This window comes from Crocuta crocuta, unplaced genomic scaffold (assembly GCF_008692635.1).
Source record: "Crocuta crocuta isolate KB4526 unplaced genomic scaffold, BGI_CrCroc_1.0 scaffold811, whole genome shotgun sequence".
In the NCBI taxonomy this organism is placed as follows: Eukaryota; Metazoa; Chordata; class Mammalia; order Carnivora; family Hyaenidae; genus Crocuta; species Crocuta crocuta.
In genome coordinates this window covers 1,070,302-1,093,225 of record NW_027530352.1, presented here as the reverse complement: position 1 = coordinate 1,093,225, position 22,924 = coordinate 1,070,302, and the positions used below count along the sequence as shown (strand labels likewise).

The 22,924-nt window shown below is 41.8% G+C and overlaps 1 protein-coding gene across 1 annotated transcript in view; it reads left to right on the top strand.

The window, feature by feature from the left end:
- CARMIL1 (capping protein regulator and myosin 1 linker 1) overlaps positions 1-22,924 on the top strand; it is a 282,219-nt gene that overhangs the window by 148,055 nt on the left and 111,240 nt on the right. Inside the window, exons 10-12 of the mRNA XM_077765769.1 lie at positions 3,768-3,856; positions 5,044-5,138; positions 17,306-17,392. Of these exons, the coding sequence (XP_077621895.1) occupies positions 3,768-3,856; positions 5,044-5,138; positions 17,306-17,392 (271 nt within the window). The remainder of the gene's footprint in view (positions 1-3,767; positions 3,857-5,043; positions 5,139-17,305; positions 17,393-22,924) is intronic.

The window sequence follows — 22,924 nt, the reverse complement described above, 5'->3', positions numbered from 1 at the left end:
GGTGGGGGGGGGGGGGGGGGGGGGGGGGGGGGGCAGGTGAGCTCCCAGGGAGCAGACCAGAAGGCATGATGGGAGGGAGACCTGCGGACAGAAGTGTCTCCTGGCTTACTGCTTGCTGGGTTGGGGACCATTTGCAGGACTGAGGCAGCGGTGATGACAGCTGGGAAAAGGGAGCCATTTGGGGAATGAGAAGTAGATTAGCCCAGGGATTGTGGGATCGGGGAGAACAAGGCTTCTCTGCTGAGTCAGTTTACCTGGCTCATTAAAACATCCCTGTAAGTTGGTGATTTTTCCGAATGGGGCCCAGGAGAGCTCTGAGGAGGTGATGCAGATCCCACTTTTGGAAATCGTCGCAACCCCCCATTACAGGAGTGCGTCCTGGCCACCAGTGCTGCCTTCTGTCACGATTTCTCCTGGGTGTAATCTCTTCTCAGTTGCCGTGCATGCTCAGGCATGAAAATACCCACCCAGTCCTTTCTGTTCTGGAAAACAAGGCATGGACGTGTTCAGAGGCTTGCGTGGGTGTGCTGGGGCAAAAGGAAGGGTGGTGAAGGGAAGTGAGGGCTCCCCTTTACTGCTTTTCCGTTAGCGAAGATTTAAGCTCAAAAATACGCATGGGTCTATTTTTAATATTCGGTATTTTATTTAAAATGAAAAATGACCCTTGGGATATCAGCCTTCTGTCTTCAAAAGTAATAGCAATTCTTCGTGTTTTTCACCCAAAGTCAAAAAGAACGGGTACTTGCCCCTTTGATGGCTATTGTGGCATTCAGTCTCGGGACATTTTCTAATATGTGGCTTATTGGAGGAAGTGACAGCATTCCACCTTCTTTGGACTTTTTAAAAAAAGTTTATTGATTTATTTTGAGAGAAAGAGAGAAAGCATGAGCGGAGGAGGGGCAGAGAGAGAGGAGAGAGCGAGAATCCCAAGCAGGCTCTGCACCACCAGCATGGGGCCCCATGTGGAGCCCGAACTCACAACTGTAAGATCATGACCTGAGATGAAGCTGAATGCTTACCCCACTGAACCACCCAGGTGCCCCTGGACTTTTTAAAACATGAAATGCTTGACAAAAAGGAGTGACTTTGTCTCAAGTTGTATAAATTCTCTGGATTAAGATTGTTCTGGCTCAATAAAAGGAGCCTGTGCAAGGGTACCACAAGGAAAATATGTCATATATGCATTATGCTGACCCTATGACACTAATTAGTACTCCCGCTCCCTAATTTAAATAGAAAGAGGGAATTTTTTTTAATATGCCAAATTTGCGATTAGGATCAACTTTTTGCCTCATATTCTCCACTCATTAACAACTCAGTAGATAGGGGTCTGGCTCAAGTCTTGATTTTGTAATTTAGGCAAGTCAGTGAGTGTCATGGTGTCCTTTAAAATCTTTTAAAAAATGGCATGGTTGGGCCAGGTGTGTAGCTCCTTTTAGATATAAAAGTCCCATATACCTTTTAGTTTGCATTAGTTCCATTGTTGCCAACAGCAGTTCCTCTAGTTTTTATCGTACACTTTTTTTTTTTTTTTTGAAAGAGAGGATCTTAAGCAGTCTCTATGCTCAGCATGGAGCCCAATGTGGGGCTCGATCCCAGGACTGTGAGATCATGACCTGAGTAGAAATGAAGAGTCGGATGCTTAACTGATTGAGCCACCCAGGCACCCCTTATTGTATACTTTTGATTTTTTTTTTTTTAATATTTTTATTTCTAGGAGAGAGAGAGAGAGAGAGAGACAGCGTGAGCGGGGGAGGGTCAGAGAGAGAGGGAGTCACAGACTGAAACAGGCTCCAGGCTCTGAGCTGGCAGTCAGCACAGAGCCCGACGCGGGGCTCGAACCCACGAACCGCGAGATCATGACCTAAGCGAAAGTCGGACGCTTAACCGACTAAGCCACCCAGGCGCCCCTACTTTTGATTTTTAACTAAATGCAAGCTCTTGAAGAGGCATTGTCTTAAGTTGTTAAGAATTTTTTCTCCCTAACCCGGTGAGCATAGTGTTGAACATGCAGTTGACATTTGGGGAACACTGCGGTAATGGTCACATGTTACTTGCCATCTAGGTTTGGGGATGTGTGTGTATCTCTAAAAATTTCATCCTATATATTCCTCAGTATGGAAAACAATTATTTTCATGGACTTGGCACTTAGTAAAAAGTAACAAAATTAATATAGATGTAAATTACTTGTTATACCTCTCCCCTACTGGCATTTTAAAGAAAACTTGAGCATACTTCCTGTACATTTTCTGTACTAAATTTTTATTACAGTAATTATACCCAAGGGGTAAATGAAAGCCCTGCTTTGGGAAATTGCTTTTCTGGATGCTCTGTGAGGTAGCCCTGGAAAGGTAATGATAGCATAGATTGTTTTTGGAAATTAGGATAATTCCTGCAAACACATTTTCGAAGCAATCACTTTTTACCATGTCAATGCCGAGTGAGATCAGTTCACCTGGCTGTATATTGTAAGACATAGAACTAGACTGATAAGGGGGGTCACCATTGTGAAAATCACCACCATCAGTGTAATGTAAATTGCAGCCATTTGGTCAATGGGAATTAATTTTCCTCTTCCTTCATCAATCTGTGGGACACATCAGTAACTAGGGGACCATGTGAAAGTAACAATGTAGACTGAATGGAATCGGACACCAGGTAAGAATTATAAATGCCTAGGATGGCGTGGGACTTGCCTGTTTCCAAGTGAGGTTTCCTAAAGGATGCTCACTAGCCAATTTCTATTACATTTTAGACTGTTCTAATGATGCTTAATCCATTTGAATATATTGATCTGATAAATCAAAGAATTGTCATTTTTTGTGGTATTTTAGGTAAAGAAACTGCTTTGATTATAGTATGTCACAGCACACGGAACTCCCTCCCTCATTCCCTCCTCCCACCCCCTCCCTTCCTCCATCTCTTCCCCCTTCCCTTCCCTTCCCTTCCCTTCCCTTCCCTTCCTCCTCTCTCTCTNTTCTTTCTTTCTTTCTTTCTTTCATCATAAAGGATTTAAATAATCATACTTAACAGTTTTATAATGAGATTCACATAAAGGGTTAGCTCAGGGCTTAGCTCATAACAAGAGCTTGGTAAAAGGATTGTCATCACCAGCATCATATTATTGCCACCACTTAGTCTTTTGTTATCCATTCTGGAGGTCACTTTCTTTGGGAATTCCTTTTGGTTTTCTCCAAATTGGGATATGCCTCTGAGTGGCCCTAGCACAACTAAAATGGCCTTTTATTTATTTATTAAAAATTTTCTTGGATAGTTTTGTGAGAGAGAGTGAGCAAGTGAGTAAGCAAGCATGAGCAGGGGAGGGGCAGAGAGCAAGGTAGACACAGAATCCAAAGCAGGTTCCAGGCTCTGATCTCTGTGCATAGAGCCCAACGCGGGGCTCAAATCCACGAACCATGAGATTGTGACCTGAGCCGAAGTCAGACACTTAACTGACTGAGCCATCCAGGTGCCCCTAAAGTGGCCTTTTAATGAGTCTATCATAATTGTCTGTGTTCTTATCTGATTGCCCTGTTGGATGGTGTACTCTGAAGGGCACAACTTTTTGTCCTTTATGTCATTGACTCTGCTGGACCTTCAACATAATGCTGTGTCGTAGGGGACGGCAGTCAGGTTTTGTGGAATGAATGAAGGTGCGCATACATGACCGATCTGATTAGAACTTTGCACCTGTGTGGGTCTGTAAGGGCAAAGTGAGGTCGCCTCTAGACTTCATGATGTGGACGAAGAATGCTTTCTGTTACAGTCCGCTGATGTCTGCGAACAGATACTGAGGGTGGTGAGTAGGTCCAACCGGCTGGAGGAACTGGTGTTAGAGAACGCTGGACTTAGAACGTGAGTATTTTCCAGAACGTATGAATAGGTTGCTTAAAATCTTTCTGCTGTTTCCTTAAAATTATTATATAGTTTTTAAAAAAAGTTGGGCCACTCGCATACATAGCGCAGTGCTTTCCCTTCTAAAAAAAAATCCCTGTGCTCCCCATCATCATGAAGGTCAAGGATTTTATCACACCTGTGACTGTTGTGTCCCTGGGTGTTTGGAGGGAGCACAGTGTGGCAGGTAAGAGTACCTGAGCCAGGTGCCTCATGGCCTTGGGCAAATCGCTTCACCTCTGCGCCTCAGTTTCTTTGTCTTTAAGACAGAGAAAACAGTCGTGCCTAACTTACAGAATTATGGTTGTGAGGATAAATGAATTGATATATGTAAAGTGCTTAGGAAAGTATCTTTCATATTATAGATGCAATGTGTTAGCTTTAATGAGTATCATTAATGGTACTCCTGGTAATAACACATTTCATATAATTTTATTGCTTTGCTCTGATATGCTTTAGCCATTTCTCTCTCTTTCCAAATTCCTACTTGTCCTGTTCGGTAGTAGGTAGTGGTTCAGTAGGCAATCCCCATGCTTATGTGGAGTTCGAATCAGCTAGAACAAAGACTTCACTGCTCCTAAGAGAGGGGTGTTGACGGTTCCATGGTCACAGTATTTAATGTGTTATTTTAAGCACAACATACCTAAAATAGTGATTTTGATTTTTGTTAAAACATAGTGTTAGCAGTTGTAGCCTTTAAACTCAGTCATCAAGGCAGTCGGTTTTGCGTTGTGAGTATTGCATGAAATGAGAATTAAGACAATAGCAAACAGCCTCTTACAACTTGCGTGAAAGGCAGGTTCAATTCAGGATTTTTTTCAGTTATGGAAGGACTAAGTAGTACTATTAATAGCTCTCTGTAATGTGTCTTTAAAGGGGGCAGTTATGTATTTCCTTTTTGCTTTTGAAGGAGGTTTTGGCTAATCAGAATGAACCAGATTGTGGCTGTGTTTTTATAGATACTCTCTTGAGGAATATATATATATCTTTGTGTAGCATAGGTGGGGTGTTAGCAAATAGATGGTCTTAGATTCATATTATAAAGAAAGGTTTTCTGTTTCTGACTTCGCTCTAACTTTTCTAGCTTTAAGTGTTTTATTGAGCAGTTTTACATTCTGTGTTATTTAATCTGTTTTGTTGACTTGCAGAGATTTCGCACAAAAACTGGCTGGCGCTCTAGCGCATAATCCCAACTCAGGACTCCACACGATTAACCTTGCTGGCAACCCGCTGGAGGACCGAGGTACTGTCGCATTCCTGTGGTTACTGAGGCCAGAACTGTGAGAGAATTAGGGAGTCTTAATAGCCACACCCTAAGAATGGGGTTAAGCTCGGTTGTAATTATGTAACAAGTTCTACCCATGCTTTGTGGGCTTCTAGATTTTCGCCACCCTTTGATGAAAATACGGTGCTAAAATTCATTATCTGATTAACTTCTTTACAAGAGCTACAAACAGGAGGAGGATATGATTTTTAAACTGTTGTATTAGGTTTTCATGGCTACATAACGAATTGCCGCCAAGATGGCAGCTTCAAACGACGTGGACGTATTAGCTGACAGTTTCCTTGGGTTAGTAGTCTGGGCACAGGTGTGCTGGGCTGTCCACTCAGTGTCATAGGCTGGAATCAAGTTGTCAGGTGCGGCTGTGATTGTGTGTGACCTCACGTGCTCAAGCTTACTGGGTTTTGGTAGAATTGATGTCCTTGGGTGTGTAGGACAGAGGTCACTATTTTCTCCCTAGCTCTCATTGGGGACCACTCCCAGCACCCAGAGGCTGTTTTCACGACCTTGCTACATGGCCTCTCCTCTTACCACATGCCAGTTTGCTCTGTGCTTGAGGCAGTAAGGAACACATCTCTTTGATGCTTACCTTTCCTTTAAGTAGAGCACCTGGTTGGGTCAGGCCCACCCAGGACAGTCTCCCTTTTGATGAACTCAAAGTCAACTGATCAGTGGTCCAATCACATTAGCAAGGTTCCCTATATTCATTAGTCTGCCTCCCATACTGATTATACAGGAAATGATACAGGATGTGCATACCAGGGGGCAGAAATTGTGGGGACCATCTTACTATTCTATCTACTGCAGATAAATATTCTACCTCTGAATATTTAGCCAGGTTTGAATGGGATGATAGGGAGAAAATGAAGGACTGGGGTTCACGATGAGGCAGAAGAAGGCTTCTTTACAAGTGTTTGTGTGGGCAGAGGGAAGAGTCAGCAGGTTTAGAATGTGAAACTTAAGAATTTGAATTCTCAGCAGAACATGGGTGGGCGGGGTTTAAGAAGAATTAGCTTTATCTCTAGAGGGAATATTTTGTTTTCATTAGCTGTTGCAAATGTTTTCCAGCATTGTTGAATAAAAGCCTTTCATCTTGTAATGTTGTATATTTGATGAGGATTAATTATTAAATGGAGCTGAAGATACAAATATAGACAGTCAGTTCTGCCCTGTGGTCCTGATATGGACATTGTTCTTCGTTGAAAAGGACACCCGCTCATGTGGTATTCAAGCCAAAAATGAGGGGGAGCTTCCTAGCATTTAACGTAGTCAATCTAAAGGAAGTTTGAGGGGTGCCTGGGTGGCTTAGTTGGTTAAGCGTCCAACTTTTGCTTAGGTCATGATCTCACGGTTCGTGGGTTCGAGCCCCGCATCGGGTTCTGTGCTGACTGCCAGCTCAGAGCCTGGAGCCTATTTCAGAGTCTGTGTCTCCCTCTCTCTCTGACCCTTCCCTGCTCACGATGTCTCTCTCTCTCTCTCTCTCTCTCTCTCTCTCCTAGAAATAAATAAAAAATAAAAAAAATAAAGGAAGTTTGAGGCTGAATTAGAAAGCTAGAACACATGGAAATCATCCTCATGGAATAAACCACAGCTGAAAATAATGGATGCCTATCCCTGGGATAGAAGTTTCTTTGGGGCTTAGGAATTTCTTTAGGAAAAAACAGATGTTGTCTCTACTAGTCAGATGCTAGAAAATGAAGAATCTGACAGAATAGAAATGTGGATGTAAATCTACATGTTGATTACTGTTCATAGACAAAATGGCTGTTTTGGTTTGGCTTTTAAGATGGGAAGGACCCAAACATATTTATCTACTGACAAGACGAAGTCAGTGGAGGGAGGTAGTTGACGGAGGCTGGTCCTTATGGATGTGAATCCACAGCGCAGTCGACTGGGAAGGGACACACCCCTTAGTCATCGGGGAAAGGCAAACTCAAACCACAGTGAGATCCCACTACACAACCAGTAGGACGGCTATGGTGGAAGCAGGTGTTGGAGAGGACATGGGTAACGGGGGAACACGCTTCACAGGCGGGAACGTAAAACCGTGCAGCCACTCGGCACACGGGTCGGACACGCCTTCAGAAGCTAAACACAGATTTGCCACACGACCAAGCAGCTCCCCTTCTAGATCTCACTGGAGGGAGACGGAGCCCCTGTTCATGCCCAGACTTGGGCGTGTTGATCGCAGTGTTCCTCGAGATAGCCCCACCGTGGAGGCCGCTCGCCCGCCCGCCGCCGGCAAACGGGCGGACACACTGCGGGGTGTCTGGACTGTGGCTCACGGCCCGGTGGTGGAGGGCGTTGTGGGGCTGATTGACTCATGCTCCTCTGATGTGGTTGAGCCTCAGACACCTCATGCCAGCTGAAAGGAGCCGGGTACAGTTTGAGTTTTGGGGCCTGGGTCCCCTTTTCTGTTGCGAACCATACTGTACGGCTCAACCCCTCAGCTGCACTTTTTTGTCCGTCGGACACTCGTCTTTGGTTTCAGCTTCGGTGGTAGCGCTTGCTCATGCAGGTGCATCTGAATCCATCCGGATGTTTCTCCTGCACCTGCTTCCTTCCCATCCCTGCCTCTTGTCCCTGATCCTCCCCAACCCCCTAAGACCTTGGCCATACCCAATAAATACTTCCTTTAACTGGAATTTGATTTCATTTCGTCTTAATTCCCTTCTGTAGTTTTCAACTGCATTGAAAATTGTGGCCAAGTTGACAGAGGCTTCTTTTCTACCAGGCCGTGCGCTCAAAGATGATGTTTCGGGGCTTCTCTTCTCCGCATTCCTACCTCTGAGACCTGATTTCTGGGTCTTTCCATCTACCTGCGGTTCATTCACAACAGCTAAAATCACAGTCGTTCCAAGGATGTTTACTCAACTTAGTGCACACGTAGCGACTTGCTGGCATGGTTTCTGCTCACGTGCGCTCAGTTTTGACACTCCCGGAAAGGTTCTCTCAAGCTGGGACGTCCCTTGTTTCGGGCCATTCTAGTTTCATCCACCGCTGTACTTGCTAGTGTTCTTGCACAATGGCCAGCACCTCTGTTTCCTGCCTTTGCTCGTGGGGCTGAGCCTCAACACAAATTCTGTGTAGGTTTCTTTTTATTCAGGCTAAATATTTAAAGGTGATGGGTAGTTTTTCTGCTCAGGGATGGAAATCCCATAAGAAATCCAACTAAGTGTCAAATATTTATAGGAGTTTCAGTCCAGGCAAAATACTTCCTGCTTTTTTCTTTCTGAGCCATTCAGTGACAGTATTTTCTGTTTGAAAACAATAAAAAGTATGGGGAAGAATTTATAATTGGAGCGTGTAACCTATATCAGAGACCGAGAAAATTCAAAGAAAACATAAGACCGTTTAGCAGCCTAGAAGTCTGGGGAATTTAAACACCAAATCGAATTTGATTTTGTACCTAGACCATCCACTCAGGACTTATTTGAAAACTCTCAGAGAGAAAGTCCAGCTCCTTGCTTTGTGACATGATTGTTGATGCAGCAAATTCCTGTTATTTCCCGCTCAGTCTCCCTGTCATACATATGAAGGACAGACAGACTTCTATTCTTAAGGGGCTTGTGGTGGAGGAGGGAAAGGTGTGAATTAGGATGCAGGGGTGTAGTGTGTATGCGCATGGCTTCAGGTGCTGGGTAGCATGCTGTCTCTCTTTGTGGAGGAGACACACAAGGCGGTGAGCAGGCCACACACATGCACGGGCTCTCCTTACTGCGGTTGCAGGGTCAGGGCCGTTCCCCAGCTTCCTCTTGACCTTCCATCCCCTTATGTTTTCAAAGACTGTAGGTCAAGACCCATTAGCAGGTCATGAAATCAACTCAATAGTTCATGACATGCATTTGAAAAAAAAGAAGAGGAAGGACTAGAACGGAATAGAAAGTATCAGAGTGCATTTGTTCGGGGAAACTTTGGTTTTAGTTTCCTAATATATGTGTATGTATTTATTTTTGGATGAGTTTCCTTCATCATGATGTCAGATCTGTTTCTCTATCTGAGTCATGGTAGAAAAGGCTTAAAAATCTCTGCCCCGGCTCAACTTTATCAACTTTGTGTGATGAATCCATTGGCTGACCCAGTGTCTGAGCCACCGTGTTCTGGGTCATTTCCTCATGACTAACCCTTTGGATCTGACATTACTTTCTGGATCAGAGTTGGGTAGTTTTGGAGAATGCAGCTCTCCTCTCTCTGCTCATTTCACACGCTTGACTTCTTCCTTGTTCCAGACACTCCACCTTTTGTTCTTCCTGCTTACCCCTCCCCCTGCCCCTCATTTTTATGGTCTGGCCTTGTCAGGAATGTCCGGCCATTTCCCCGCCTCACTTTGTTCTAAATTGGATTATCTTGCTTAAAGATGATTTTGAATCCTGTCTCAGAATGTTTTTCTTTCAGAAATGTTGACCTGACATCCCCAGATTTTTTCCCCCCTCTCTGACCATCTGGTGGTGGCTCTGGTTTGAGCTTTTGAATAAGACAGACAAACAGATTCTAGAATTGCCACTTACATTTTGTGGTGCTCTCCATCTTTCATGTCTTCCAGTGTGTACCAGTGGGTTCTGGAATCAAAGTACATGGGTTCAGTTCTGGGCTTTGTCATTTTCTAGCTGAGTTTCCTTGGACAAGTTACTCAACTGCTATGTCTCCTGTTCCTTATTTTTATTATTTTTTAAAAAAAATTTTTAATTCCAGTATAGTTAACATACAGTGTTCTGTTAGTTTCAGGTGTGTGATATAGTGATTCAGTAGTTCTGTTACCTTAGTCAGTGCTCATCACAATACATGTATCTATAATGTCTTTATCTTTAAAATATTAATAGTACCTACCACTTAGAGGTGTTCTTAGGATTAAATGAGATAAAACACATAACAGGAGAAGAATAACCTGTTACATACTGGGCGCTCAAGAAATGTTAGCTCTCACTACCTCCTTTGATTCATAAAATAGCCTCGTGGAGTAAAATCATGCAAATATTATTATTCCCTTTTTATAAATGAGGAAACTATGTGTCTACACGGTTTGGACAAAGCTTGTGGAGTCATACCTAATACTAGTTGGTGAGGCTCCTGGGTAGAATTTCCTGAATATCAGCCAACGTTAGTCAGTCTCTCATCCCAAGATGGTGATTTTCTGATTTGGCTGTCTAGACTTCCTTAGGAAGTGGAAGGGAAGAATTTTATGTGTGCCTCTTGGAAAACACTGGCTTATTCCAGAACACGTCAGTAAATTTTCTTAAAGACTCTACTATCTCAAGATACCAGGACCGTGTGCGACATCTACCAAATGGAAGGGACTTTTCTTCAGATTCGTAATTTCAGCCATATTCAATTGATATTTTTAAGGTTACACAGGGTGAGACAAGATTTTGAAAACTGCCTGCCTTTGGATTTTAGGGCATTTGAACATTCAACTGACTTCACTTTCCCCACTGGTGTTCTATTCCTATATTCTCAGTTCTTGAATCTTTTTTTTTTCCTCAGCCTTATTTTTGAAATGGAAATGTTTGAGTGTATTTTGTTTATTCCCTTATCTTAGTGTTTCTGAACTTTCCAGGGAAGCTGTAGGAATTAGTAGAACTTGGAGGATTTTAACTGTCACCTGTGTTCTGCCATGTCCAGTGTTCCAATCTCTCTACTTTCTAACAGACAAGAAGGAGGTCGTCTGCTTATCCATCTCCTGTGACCAGAACTCTACATGCAGGATTTTGTTAGACTGTTCATACTGATGGGTTCATTTGACAAGGACCCCCTTAAGCCCGTTTGCCTACCGGGTACAACCCTTCTGATTCTATAATATCCGAGTGTTAGAGTTTTATATGCTATTATCATAGGTTTTTAAATTCATGCATGATTAATAGGTTAAATGTGCGGTGTCAAATTTAATTTCCTGTCTTTGTAAGTTAATAGCATCAGATGGCAAATTATAACACTAAACATTTTATAATTACTTTTTTTATTAGTCATAAATATTTTGAAGCGGAGGAAGCCATAATGGTTTTGTTTTGAAAGGAGAAGTAAAAATTAGGCCATTTTTCCTCCTATATTTGACACATGCTTTAAAAAAAAATCACAAGAAGGGTAATCCATAAAAATTAGACCATTTTTCCTTCTAAATTTGACACATAGTTTAAAAAAAAAAATCACAAGAAGGGTAATCCATTTCATGAAGTCTCCAAATGAAAGCTTTGAGAGAGAAATTCCATTTTAATTCACAGCTCTGAAGGCTATGTTTTGGTTTATTTGGGGAAGAGAACTGAATGGTTCTGGCTAGAAGTCGAAACGTCTTTTCTCTCCTTTGTTTGTGGGGAAATATTTTCTCGATGATCAGTTTGTGCCATGACACTGTTGAGTAAGTGGCTTCAGGAAAGTACCAGGCAGGTTAATTTTTTTGTTTTTCTTGAGATTTTGGCTGCCAGCCACCCTCAATGTATTCATGTTGCCGAGGCTGTGTCTGGAGCCTTCTAGAAAAGAAGACAGTCCTTTGTGTAATAATCTGTTGTTACCTTTTCTCAAAGATCAGTAAAAGTATTGAATCACTATGAGGTACACCTAGAGCCCATAGGATATTATATGTCCATTCTACTGCAATTTGGTTCTTTTATTAAAAAAGAAAAANGTGACTCCATTTATATTTTTTATATATATTTTATATTTTTTAATATATATTATATATATATTTTATTGCATTTGCACTTAGCAAGGGCACTTCTTTAAAGAAGAAATGTATTTATTTTCTATGGGGGGGCAGAGGCAGAGCATGAGTGGGGGAGGGGCAGAGAGAGGGAGACACAGAATGGGAAGCAGGCTCCTGGCTCTGAGCTGTCAGCACCGAGTCCGACATGGGGCTCGAACCCATGAACTGCGAGATCATGACCTGAGCCTAAGTCAGAAGCTTTACCAACTGAGCCACTCAGGAGCCCCATCCTGCTTTTTTCTTTTAAATAAATTATCAAGCATGGCTTTATTCACTTTTGTTCTAATTCAGGAGCTTCACTCTTTATTACTTTCATTACTTACGCTGTTGATCTTTCAATTTCCAGAGAAAAATATGGCTGGATTGTTGATTCCTTTTTTTCTTGCTTCCTTTTTTAAACATAATTGTTGATTAAAGAATGAACATATGGGTAGCGTCACCAGTGGTGTAAAATAATTGTTTCATTCTGGCCTTGTGTCTAGTTATGGGCATTTGTGGTTTTCTGTGCTATAGCAGGTATGTGTCACAGAAAAGAAATTAGTGAAAATGTAGAAATGGTCATTTTCTCAACAAAGCAAAACAAGTCGAAAGTCAGCCTGGGCACAACAAATTGGAAGTTGAATGGAAGATTTTAACTTTGATCTAACATATTTTTCAGCATAATTTGAAGACTTGGGATATGGGTTGTTTTCTTTTTAAAACATTGTCGCAGCATATGCTTTGCTGGGCAGAAACTGTATAAGAGAATTGGTCGTGGGTAGGCAGGGATAAGTCTTCTCATAATTTAAAAGTGAGTGTCTGGTATCCTTCCCGATTCCATACCCAATTTTTAAAAAAGACTTTTGGTTTTTAGAGCAGTTTTAGGTTCACAGCAGAATTGAGAGGAAGGTACAGAGATTTCCCGTATCCTTCCTGCCCCCCGCATATGCAGAATCTCCCTCGTTATCAGCACCCCCACCATCATGCCACAGTTGTGACAGTCGATGAGCCTTTCCTATCATGTCATAATCATCCGAGGTCTGTAGTTTTCATTAGGTTTACTCCTAGTGTGCGTTCTATGGGTTCGGACAAATGTGCAATGACATATAGCCACCGTTAGAATGTTGTAGATTTCCGGTGCCCTAAAACTCCTCTGCCCTCCACCTATTCATTCCGCCTCCCTGCCCAACCCCTCATTTTCTAACCCTTGCCAATCACTGATCTTTCTACCGTTTCCATAGTTTTTACCCTTTTCAGAATTTCATGATTTTCAGCTCCTTTGGAGAAGTACCGAGGGGTGTGATTGCTGCATCGCATGATAATGTATGTTAAAGTTTATAAGAAACCACCAGACCATCTTCCAAAGTGGCTGTTCCATTTTGCATTCCCGCCGTCAGTGAATGATGAGAGTTCTGTTGCTCCACATCCTTGTTAGCATTTGAAGTTGTCGTGTTCTAGATTTTAGCCATCCTAATAGTTGTTATTGTAATCTGCATTTCCTTGATGAAGTAGGATGTGGAGCGTCTTTTCATATGCTTATTTGCCATCTCTGTAACTTTGGTGAGGGTTCTGTTAAGGTCTTTGGCTCCCTTTTAACTGGTTTGTTTATTATTGTTAAGTTTTGAGAGTTCTCTGTATATTTTGAATAACAGTCCTTGCAAACACTTCCTCCCATTCTGTGGCGTGTCTTCTCATTCTCTTGACATTGCCTTTTGCAGAACAGAACTTGTTAGTTTTACTGAAGTCTAGCTTGTCAGTTACGTCTCTCATGGATTGTGCTGTTGGGTTGTATCTAAAAGGGCATTGGCATACCCATGGCCATCTACATTTTCCTCCTCCGTTATCTTTCATGCCTACATTTCTTCATGGAAGCCTGATGTACATTCAGAAAAGTCCACAGATCCCAAGTTTCCATCTTAATGAATTTTTACAAAGTGAGCACTCTCCATTAACCACTACCAAGAAAGAGACGTAGACTGTTACTAGCACTACAAGTGTTTTGCCCTCTACCACCCAGAAAAGATGACTCCGATCCTGACTTCTGTTGCTTTATTTCTTCTCGAACTTCATAAATATAGAATTATATACTATAGATTCTTTTATATTTGTCAACTCTTGCTTTTCTGTGTGGAGAAGGTTTTAATAATGTATTTATTTTTTTTTAATTGCTAGAAGACTGTTGAGAGTATTTCGTCTCATGTAAGTTTTGGTAAATTGTATACTTCCTGAGGAATTTGTCCATTTTTTCTAAAATGATACATTTTTGATCTACAGAAAAAAATTTAATACCCTTTAGTTATATTTGCAATGTCTTTAGGATCGGTACTGGTATTTTTTTTTTCTTTTCTCCATTTCTGATTTCAATAGTTAGATCCTTCTCTTTCTCTTTCTCCCTTTTTTTTTTTTTAAACCAGTCACGCGGGGTCTTGTTAATGAAGACCAGAATTTGTTAAATTTATTTATTTTATGGCTGCTTTCTATTTAATACATTTCTTCCCCTTGTTACCTTTTTTCCTCCTGTCTTTTGGGATGAAATGGGGATTAATTTGCTGTCTTTAATTCAAATATTTTGAGAGGCATAGTTAGATAATTAGTTTCCAGCTTTTTAAAAAAATTATTAACGTTAAGTATTTAGGAGTATAAATTTCACTCTAACCATAGCTCTAGTTGTATCCCTAAAATGTTGATATCATAGTTTAAAAAATTTTTAATCAAAACATTTTTAAGATTTCCATGGTGAAGGGCACCTGGGTGGCTCGGTTGGTTCAATGTCTGACTTCAGCTCAGGTCATGATCTCACAGTTCGTGGGTTTGAGCCCCGCATTGCACTCTGTGCTGACGTCTCAGAGCCTGGAGCCTATTTCAGATTCTGTGTCTCCCTCTCTCTCTGCACCACCGCCTCATAGTCTCTCTCTGTCTCTCAAAAAATGAATAAAAACATTTTAAAAATTAAAAAAAAAAGATTTCCATTGTGAGTTTTTTGGATGGGGGCTCATTTGTTATTTGTAAATACCTTGCTTAAGTTCTTATTATTTGGGGATTTTTCTAATTATTTTTTTGCTATAATTCCTATGTTAATTCCAAATAGTAATAGCACTTAGAGAATATGCTTTGTGACTTCACAGTAGTTAAGGAACATCCTCTGTATTATTTGTTGAGCTATACGACTCAGTATATTGTCACTTTTGGTACATAAAGGCTCCATGTGCACTTTGAAGAAATATATTCTACGGTTATTAGGTACAGTGTTTTAAATATATCATACATCTTTTTTAAATTGTGTTCTTGATATCATCTCTGTCTTTATCCCCTTTTTTGTACATTTTATCATCTACAGAGATGTTTTTAAAAACCCCCTTGTTGTGAGGTAGCACACACACATATATATGCATGCATATGATAATATATGTATTGTCCTTTTGTTACTGTTAGATTTACTTTATATATTTTGAAATTTTGTTATTCAGACCATACAGATCTAAAACTATTACATCTTCTTTATTAGTAAAATGTCTCAATTGTATCTGTATGCCCCTTAAAATCTAATATGTCTTACATTATTGCAGATATGCTAGTTTCCTTTTGGTTAGTGTTTGCAGCATATATCTTTTTACATGCTTTTAGGTTCACTTCTGAATACATGTACTGTTTTTCTGTTTCTTGAAAGCATCTGAGGAGTGCCTGGGTTGCTCAGTTAGTTAAGTGTCTGATTTTGGCTCCAGTCATGATCTCACGGTTCATGAGTTCAGGCCCCATGTCGGGCTCTGTGCTGACAACTCAGAGCCTGGAGGCTGCTTCAGATTCTGTGTCTCCCTCTCTCTCTGACCCTCCCCTGCTTGTGTTCTGTCTCTCTCTCTCTCTGGATCTCTCGACAATAATCATTAAATATTTTTTTAAAAGCATCTGATATTTTTGTTTAGATAATCAATTTTTTATTTGTACATTTAGTACATTTACATTTATTATAATTATTGATTTATTTGTATGGCAATCTACAGTGTATCTGTTTTTTTCCCCATTTTATCTTTTTTTTTTTTTTTTTCCTTTTCTTCCTTTTGGATTAATAACATTTTTAAAATGACTCCTTTGGGGCCCTGGGTGGCTCACTTGGTTAAGTGTCAGTACTTTTGTACTGACAGTACCAAAGTACCATAGTGCCTGCTTGGGATTCTCTGCCCCTCTCTGCCCCTTCCCCACTCATGCTGTCTCTGTCTCTCGCAAAATAAACTTTAAAAAAATAATACAGTGATTCCCTTTTCCCTCTCTCCCAGTTAACTTACAAGTGATACATTCTTTTGCAAGAATGTGTCAAGGAAAATCAGCCTGCTCCCTCTTTGTAATTAACAATATGGATTAGCATGTTCAAATCTCTATAAAAATATTCACATTAAAAAAAATACCTATTTGACAAATTTAATCCAGTGATTTTCAAACTTATTTGGGAAATGTTATGGGGAGGTAAATACGGGCTTTCAGAACATCCACTGTCTTGGTGAGATACCTATCTAGAGGCTTAGTCAAGCTGCATGACCTTTAGATTATTTCTACAGTAGTTATTTCTTGATAAACTTTGATAAATGTGTAGAGAATTTGGGGTTATATAATAGGGAAGCAGTGAGCACAGTGCCTCCTTATCAGTGCATGGAATTTGAGAATTAGTCTAGGAGACCATATGGTTAATATTGTTTCTGGAACCTTCCCAGGCCCCTGGGAAGGTGATCATTCAGATATAGCAGGAAGTTGGTTGAAAGATCTATAGGAAGGGCATATCGTCACGTATGACTTACTCCTCCCAGTGAAAGGCTTCACTCTGCAGTCCTCGAATGAGTGAAGTGAGTGTTCACAGTCTCCTGGTGGTCTGGCCATTCAATTTCGAGACTGTCTGGTTTTGAATACTGTCAGTTTTCAAGTTACACAACCCACCTTTAAGAAGATAAACACTCAGATGCTTTGTCTGAGGTTGTTAGCTAGAAGCTAATTAAGCATTGGAATCCGTGTGCTAAAAGTGAAGCTGTTATCTCAATAGTTAACATTATTCCATTTTCTTGACAATAATTAAGTAGCATGCATCTGCTCACCCAGAAGAGTGATCAGCTCATTAAGACACAGGTTAAAAAGAAGCAATTATATCACTCTTCCTGAGTATTTGCATTTGAAATAGGACTATATGGAAGAGGGTAACACTTCAGTTCAAAGAAACACATCTCTAATGGTGAAGTTTTGATATTGTTATGCTTAATTAAATAGTCTTCCTTTTTTCCCTGTCCTTTAGGTAGGACAGAAAAAAAAGGATGTGTGATGTGATGGTAGATAATTAGAAAATAAAGTCTGATGGTAGAAAAGAAAAAATGATCACTTAAATTGGAATCAAGTTAGGTTAATTTTTCGACATTATAAAACAAATGCAGTTCTGAGAACTTGAAAATTTTAATTATGTGTTTTTTTTCTTTCTCAGGTGTGTCCTCTTTAAGTATTCAATTTGCCAAACTCCCAAAGGGATTAAAGCATTTAAATTTATCTAAAACCTCATTGTCACCTAAAGGTACAGTATATCTTACTTACTTTATGTCTGTAGTTTTTCTGCTACACCATGCTACCTTTACATAGAGTCATTACTCAGGTATATACCCGCTTACGTATTACAGTACTCTGACTGTTATAAGAGAAAGAAATTGTGTAATTGGAGTTCTTGTCTAACGTGAAATGCTTTCAGAGTAGAGAATAATTTTGAAATACAGTCTTTACAGCCTCTTCACTTTCAGCCAGGGAGCGCTCCCTGGGCTGCCTCTGGCCTCACGTTCCCAGAGGCAGCTGGTCGTGTTTTCTTGATTCATCCTTGGAAGAACATCAGCCTTCCCAGTCCCTGTGACCCCCCCTCACCCCCGCTGTCGGATGGCCTCCTGCCCAGTCGCACTGGAGCTCTACCCCTCTGTTCTGCTCTGGACGTTGCCTTTCCTTCGCCAGGTTCTCTTCTGACCCCGCTTACCCTCCCCTCGTGGATCCAGTTACTCAGCAAGTCCTGTCCGTTCTCTTAGTTTCCGCGTCAGCACCCCGGTGATACTCGGAATATCGCTGTGTGTGTCGTGCCTTTGTCTTCTGTTTGCAAAGTCTTTCTCTCTTCCCCTACAGTGACGCCCGCCTGCTTCCCTCCTTCGTATTCTCTTTCCTGTGTGTCTCCTTGACTACTCACACCAAACACTTCCCTTCTGATGCTTCTGGTCACTGGATGCATGGAGGTTTTTAGTCACACCAAGTGATTCTCTGCGACACCAGCTGGGTGACCCGCGGTCTACCTCTGTTCTGACACTACCTACCCAGAGATAGCATCACAGCCCACACGTTAAGGGCTCAGTCCCACAGGACTGCTTCCAGCCCCCCTTCCGTTGCAAGCCTAGGTTATTGGACGTTCCAGAGACCTCACCTTGGGGTTGACTCATTGGCTGGAGCGGCTCAAAGAACTGAGGAGAAACGCTCGCTTATGTTTACTCACTTATTCAAGGCTGTGATGAAGGCCACAGACGAGCCACCGGGTGAGGAGATACGCAGGGCGGGGTCTGACGGGGTCCTGTGCGCTGCCCTCCCGGTGTGGGTGTGTTCACCAGCCCGGAGAGTCCCTAGAACCCGTGCTACTGACATTGTCTGGAGGCTTCCTCACATAGGCGTCACCAGTGATCAACTCGGTCTCCAGCCCCTGCACTCTTCCTCGAGGCAGGAGGCAGGAGGAACTTAAACATTTCACGCTTCTGATCTTGGTTAGGTCTCTCTGGCCACCAGCCCCAGCCAGGATCCCACCCTGAGGCACCCCGTTAGAAGAAAAGATGACCCCAGTGCTCTTGCTATGTAGGAAATTACAAGGGTTTAGGGAGTTCTGTGCCAGGCATGGGGGCAGAGACCAGTATATATTTATTTTCTGTTATCTCATATATCACTTAAATTCATGGAGAGCTTCAGCTGTTTTTTTTGTTTGTTTGTTTGTTTTTGTTTTTTATAAAACACTCATTTGTGGTGGTCTCTTCTGAGACATCTCCCCATTACTGTGACCCCAGTAGAATCAGTCACTCTTTCCTTTGTGTTACTTCTAGAACACATTACTGATCACATTATTAATTCTGGATTTGACATTATGATATAAATACTGTTTCCCGCCTAGAAGGGGGCTGCCTTCCCCCTCTCCATTGCTCTGGCACCTGACACAGTGCCTGGGCCACTGTTGTGTGTAACGACAGTTTTTTGGACTGAACAACGTGCCGTTTCTTTTTTTCTAATATATATTTTTTGAATGTTTATTTTTGAGAGAGAGAAAGCGGGACAGAGGAACCAAAGTGGGTTCCACGCTGTCAGCTCAGAGCCCAACGTGGGGCGTGAACTCACGAACCTGAGCTGAAGTCAGACGCCTAACTGACTGAGCCCCCCAGGTGCCCCCAAAACCTTGCCACTTCTTAAACATATCCCTGTCTTTCACGGGCTGGATGGCAAGGGCCTGCATGTCAGTTCTCACACAGGTGGCTGGGGTCCTCATTTGTTCACTTAACACGAACATGCCTTCCTCACTTATGTCATTTGTGAGATGGAGTGAAGCGTATCTACCTCATCAGAGGTGGTGAGACCAAGTGAGTTAATAGGCATACAGTGCAGTGTGGGGCACGAAGGGCTACACCACCTTCATCAGCGTCATCATCAGCATCTTGCTCTGTCATATGTTGTCACATGCTTCTCCTTGGCCATGCGGACAGCCCCCGTGTCTGCACCCACAGATGGGTGAGTTCCTGCTCTCACCTAAGATTGAGCTTCTGTCTCACTTACTCCTTGAGTAAGCCTTCTCTCACCCACGGCTGCACAGTCAGATGCTCCCCGCTCCCCCGTCCCGGAGCGCTTTGCACATTCCTGTTTTAACGTGTTTCCCACCGTGTGTGGATTGTGTCCCAGCCCTTGAGCTTCTGGGCCATCGGGGCTTTGCCTTGTTCGTTGCTGTGGCCCTGCCCCTGGGCCATTGCAGTTTCTAACAATGTGTCACAGGCGGGTGGATGGAGCACATTGGTTCCTCGGTGATGTCATATCCATCCCGACCATACAGCTACTCTAAGAATGATCTGAAATTGGGGTGATTTCTGCAAGTCCCAGGACTTCATGTGCAAACATTTAGATTTCGGCATCGTGGTGACCTTTCAAAGGGGAACATTTTTCCAGGAGTCCGTGTTTTCAGTGCCAGTGCCTGAAGCCATCCTAGATCTTCACGTTGAGTGCCTCCCCATGATGTCACCACTCTCTACTTCCAATCAGTTTCATAGAAACCCTCTTCTGATGATTATCAGTCACTTTGCAGTGTATGGTAAAAGCTTAGATGATACTGCAAAGCGTGAGTTAGATACACACAAAGCATGAATGACAGCCTGACACCCATGCTTCCATAGTGTTTCCATCTGTACGTAGTTTATCTCTATGCCTGCGTACAGACATGCGTGTGTATGTAGCATTCCACTACGCCTACCATTTCATAAGCTCGTCTCCCAACACAGTAGCATATTGTGATCCGTTACGTCCTCAAACCCATGATTATTCTCAGTGGCTTCATGCTGTTCCAGTGTGTGGAAGTTGTTTCCTAATTTACGTAAATGATCCGTTACCATATGTTTACATGGTTTCTAATTCTTCAGTAATGCAAACAATGCTGACATGACTTCTCTATGTCATTATTGATCATTTGTTACTTTGTTATTCAGGACAACTCTATGTAGAATTGCTAGATCAAAAAGGGTGTGCATTTTTGTAAAACTTTCTCCTGATGTTTATTGTCAAGCTGTTCTCCAAGTTATTTGTACCAATCGCCATGCTCCCGCTGCTGCTGGACAGTAGTCTCCTTTATTGTTGTTTGTCAAGCGTATCAGCAAAAGTGTTCTGATAGTTTAATTTTAGTTTCTTGACTTATTGCTTAGTTGTATTCTCCCCCACCCTCCCCGCTTTAACCCACCCCCCATAGCTTAGTCATTTGTCTTTCTTTTGAAAGAAGTTGCTAGTTTCCATCCTTCATTGCCTCTCTGTTTGCCATATTAATCTTTTTACTTAATTTATGTGAATTCCTACATGTTGAAAGTATTAATGATTTATCACCTGCCCCATAGGTGTAACTTAAATTGTTTTTTGTTTATTTATTTATTATGAATGATAGAGAATAGGGGAGGGGCAGAGAGAATCTTGGGAGAATCTCAAGCAGGCTCCCCGGGGTCGGTGTGCAAAGCCCGACACAGGGCTCGAACCGAATAAACCGTGAGATTATTACCTGAGCCAAAATCCAGAGTCCGACGTTTACATGACCAAGGCACCCAGATGCTCCATAACTTTTAAAAATTTATTTATTTTTTGTTGAGGTATAATGAACCCATAACATGATATTCCTTTCTGGTATATAGCGTCATGATTTGATGTCTGTATATATTGTGAAACAGTCACCATAATAAGTCGAGTTAACGTCTGTAAACACACACAGCCATAATTTTTTTTCCCAGGTGATGAAGACTTTTAAGATTCAACTCTTAGCAGCTTTCAAATACACAATACAGTGTTAAGTGTAATCACTGTGCTGTGTGGTCTTTTTTTTTTTTTTTTAAGACAGGTATTTTTTAAAAAACAACTTGAACTTATATATTTTAATTTATTTGTTCATTACTATGAAACAGAGGGATGTGGAGATCATTTATCCTCGCAAGGACAAGTGTGGGGTCTGGGGCACCTCCATGCCACCGCTGGCTATGTCCCTGTGTCTCCAAGCATTGGGAGAGTGGGTGGGGCTTCCTTGGGCAGAGTGCGCTTCCTCCGTGGCCCTGGGAGTGAGGACAGACCCACGTTCCCCACGCCCTTCACGAGTAAAGGTCACCACACCATGTTTACTTCTTCTCTGCAATAAAACATAGGCACGCTAAACTGTGCTTTGAGAATTAATATTATTTAATGATATTCTAGCCCAAATGTTTTAAGCTGCCCTTCCTAAGCTGTATATCTTGAAATGCTGGGGAGGTTTTTGGGTTTTTTTAAATGGATTTCTGAACAGGATTCATTGTTCTTGCAGCCTTTTCCCATTGTATCTGAAAGGTTTGCAGATTCACAGTAACCCACATTACATTGCAGTTTTAATCTTTTGCTGAATTTGACCAACAAATTCATTTTAGTATTTTAGTTCTATGAAAACATTTATATTCACGGCTCCATGATTCAAGACAGATTTTTTTTTAAATCTCCCCAGGACATCCCCACTGTCTCCAAATACCCTTTCTCTTTCTCAGATGTTAGCTCAATGATAGTTTTCTGGATTTGTAGTGAATGTCCTGCTGGTTGCCAGATTATGTCAAGGCAGGCCCATCTGGTACCACCTTTTTCCAGCTGTAAACACTCCAATAATAAATACGAAGTACAATTACATTCACTAGATGGCCAGAATCAAGAACGGCATGTAAATCTGTGTTTAGTTTGGGTTGTAAGAGCCCTGATTTTTTTCCATCCTATATTTTTATAATTTCCTGCTCTTAGCGTGCTCATTAACAAAGGCCTTATGTGGATGTGGGCTCAAGAGGTGGGAGAGGAAGTCCTTCATTCTGTTTTGGTAGCATGAAGCGGAGCTAAGGATGAGGATATAATTCTCTCCTGATTCTGTTCAGATGTTGGCCAGCTGCCAAGCGCCCACGCTCGTCAAGGAGCAGTTTGCTGTCAGGACTAATTTGACCTTCTGATTTTGGAATGAATTTATTGGGGTTTGTTCTACCTCCGTAAGGAAGTGATTTTACAAATGATTTTCTTGATGAGAGAGAGTCTGGTATTCTCCATGTTACTCCGTCACGAAATACACTAACACTGCTAACAGTGCCGGCTGAAGGAAGTGGGCCATTTAAAGAATTGTAGGTGTTACCTCCAGAAATTTGCTTTCTATAGCCCATTACAGATTCCTTTTATCTAGCATAATTAATCAAATCTCCACCTTCTTCATTGCCACGCGCCTGTTTCTTAACCTCTTTGATAGTACTGACCTCGCTGGATTGTGATTCTCTGACCGTGTCTCCCACTGCACTGGCTTTTAGATGGTAAG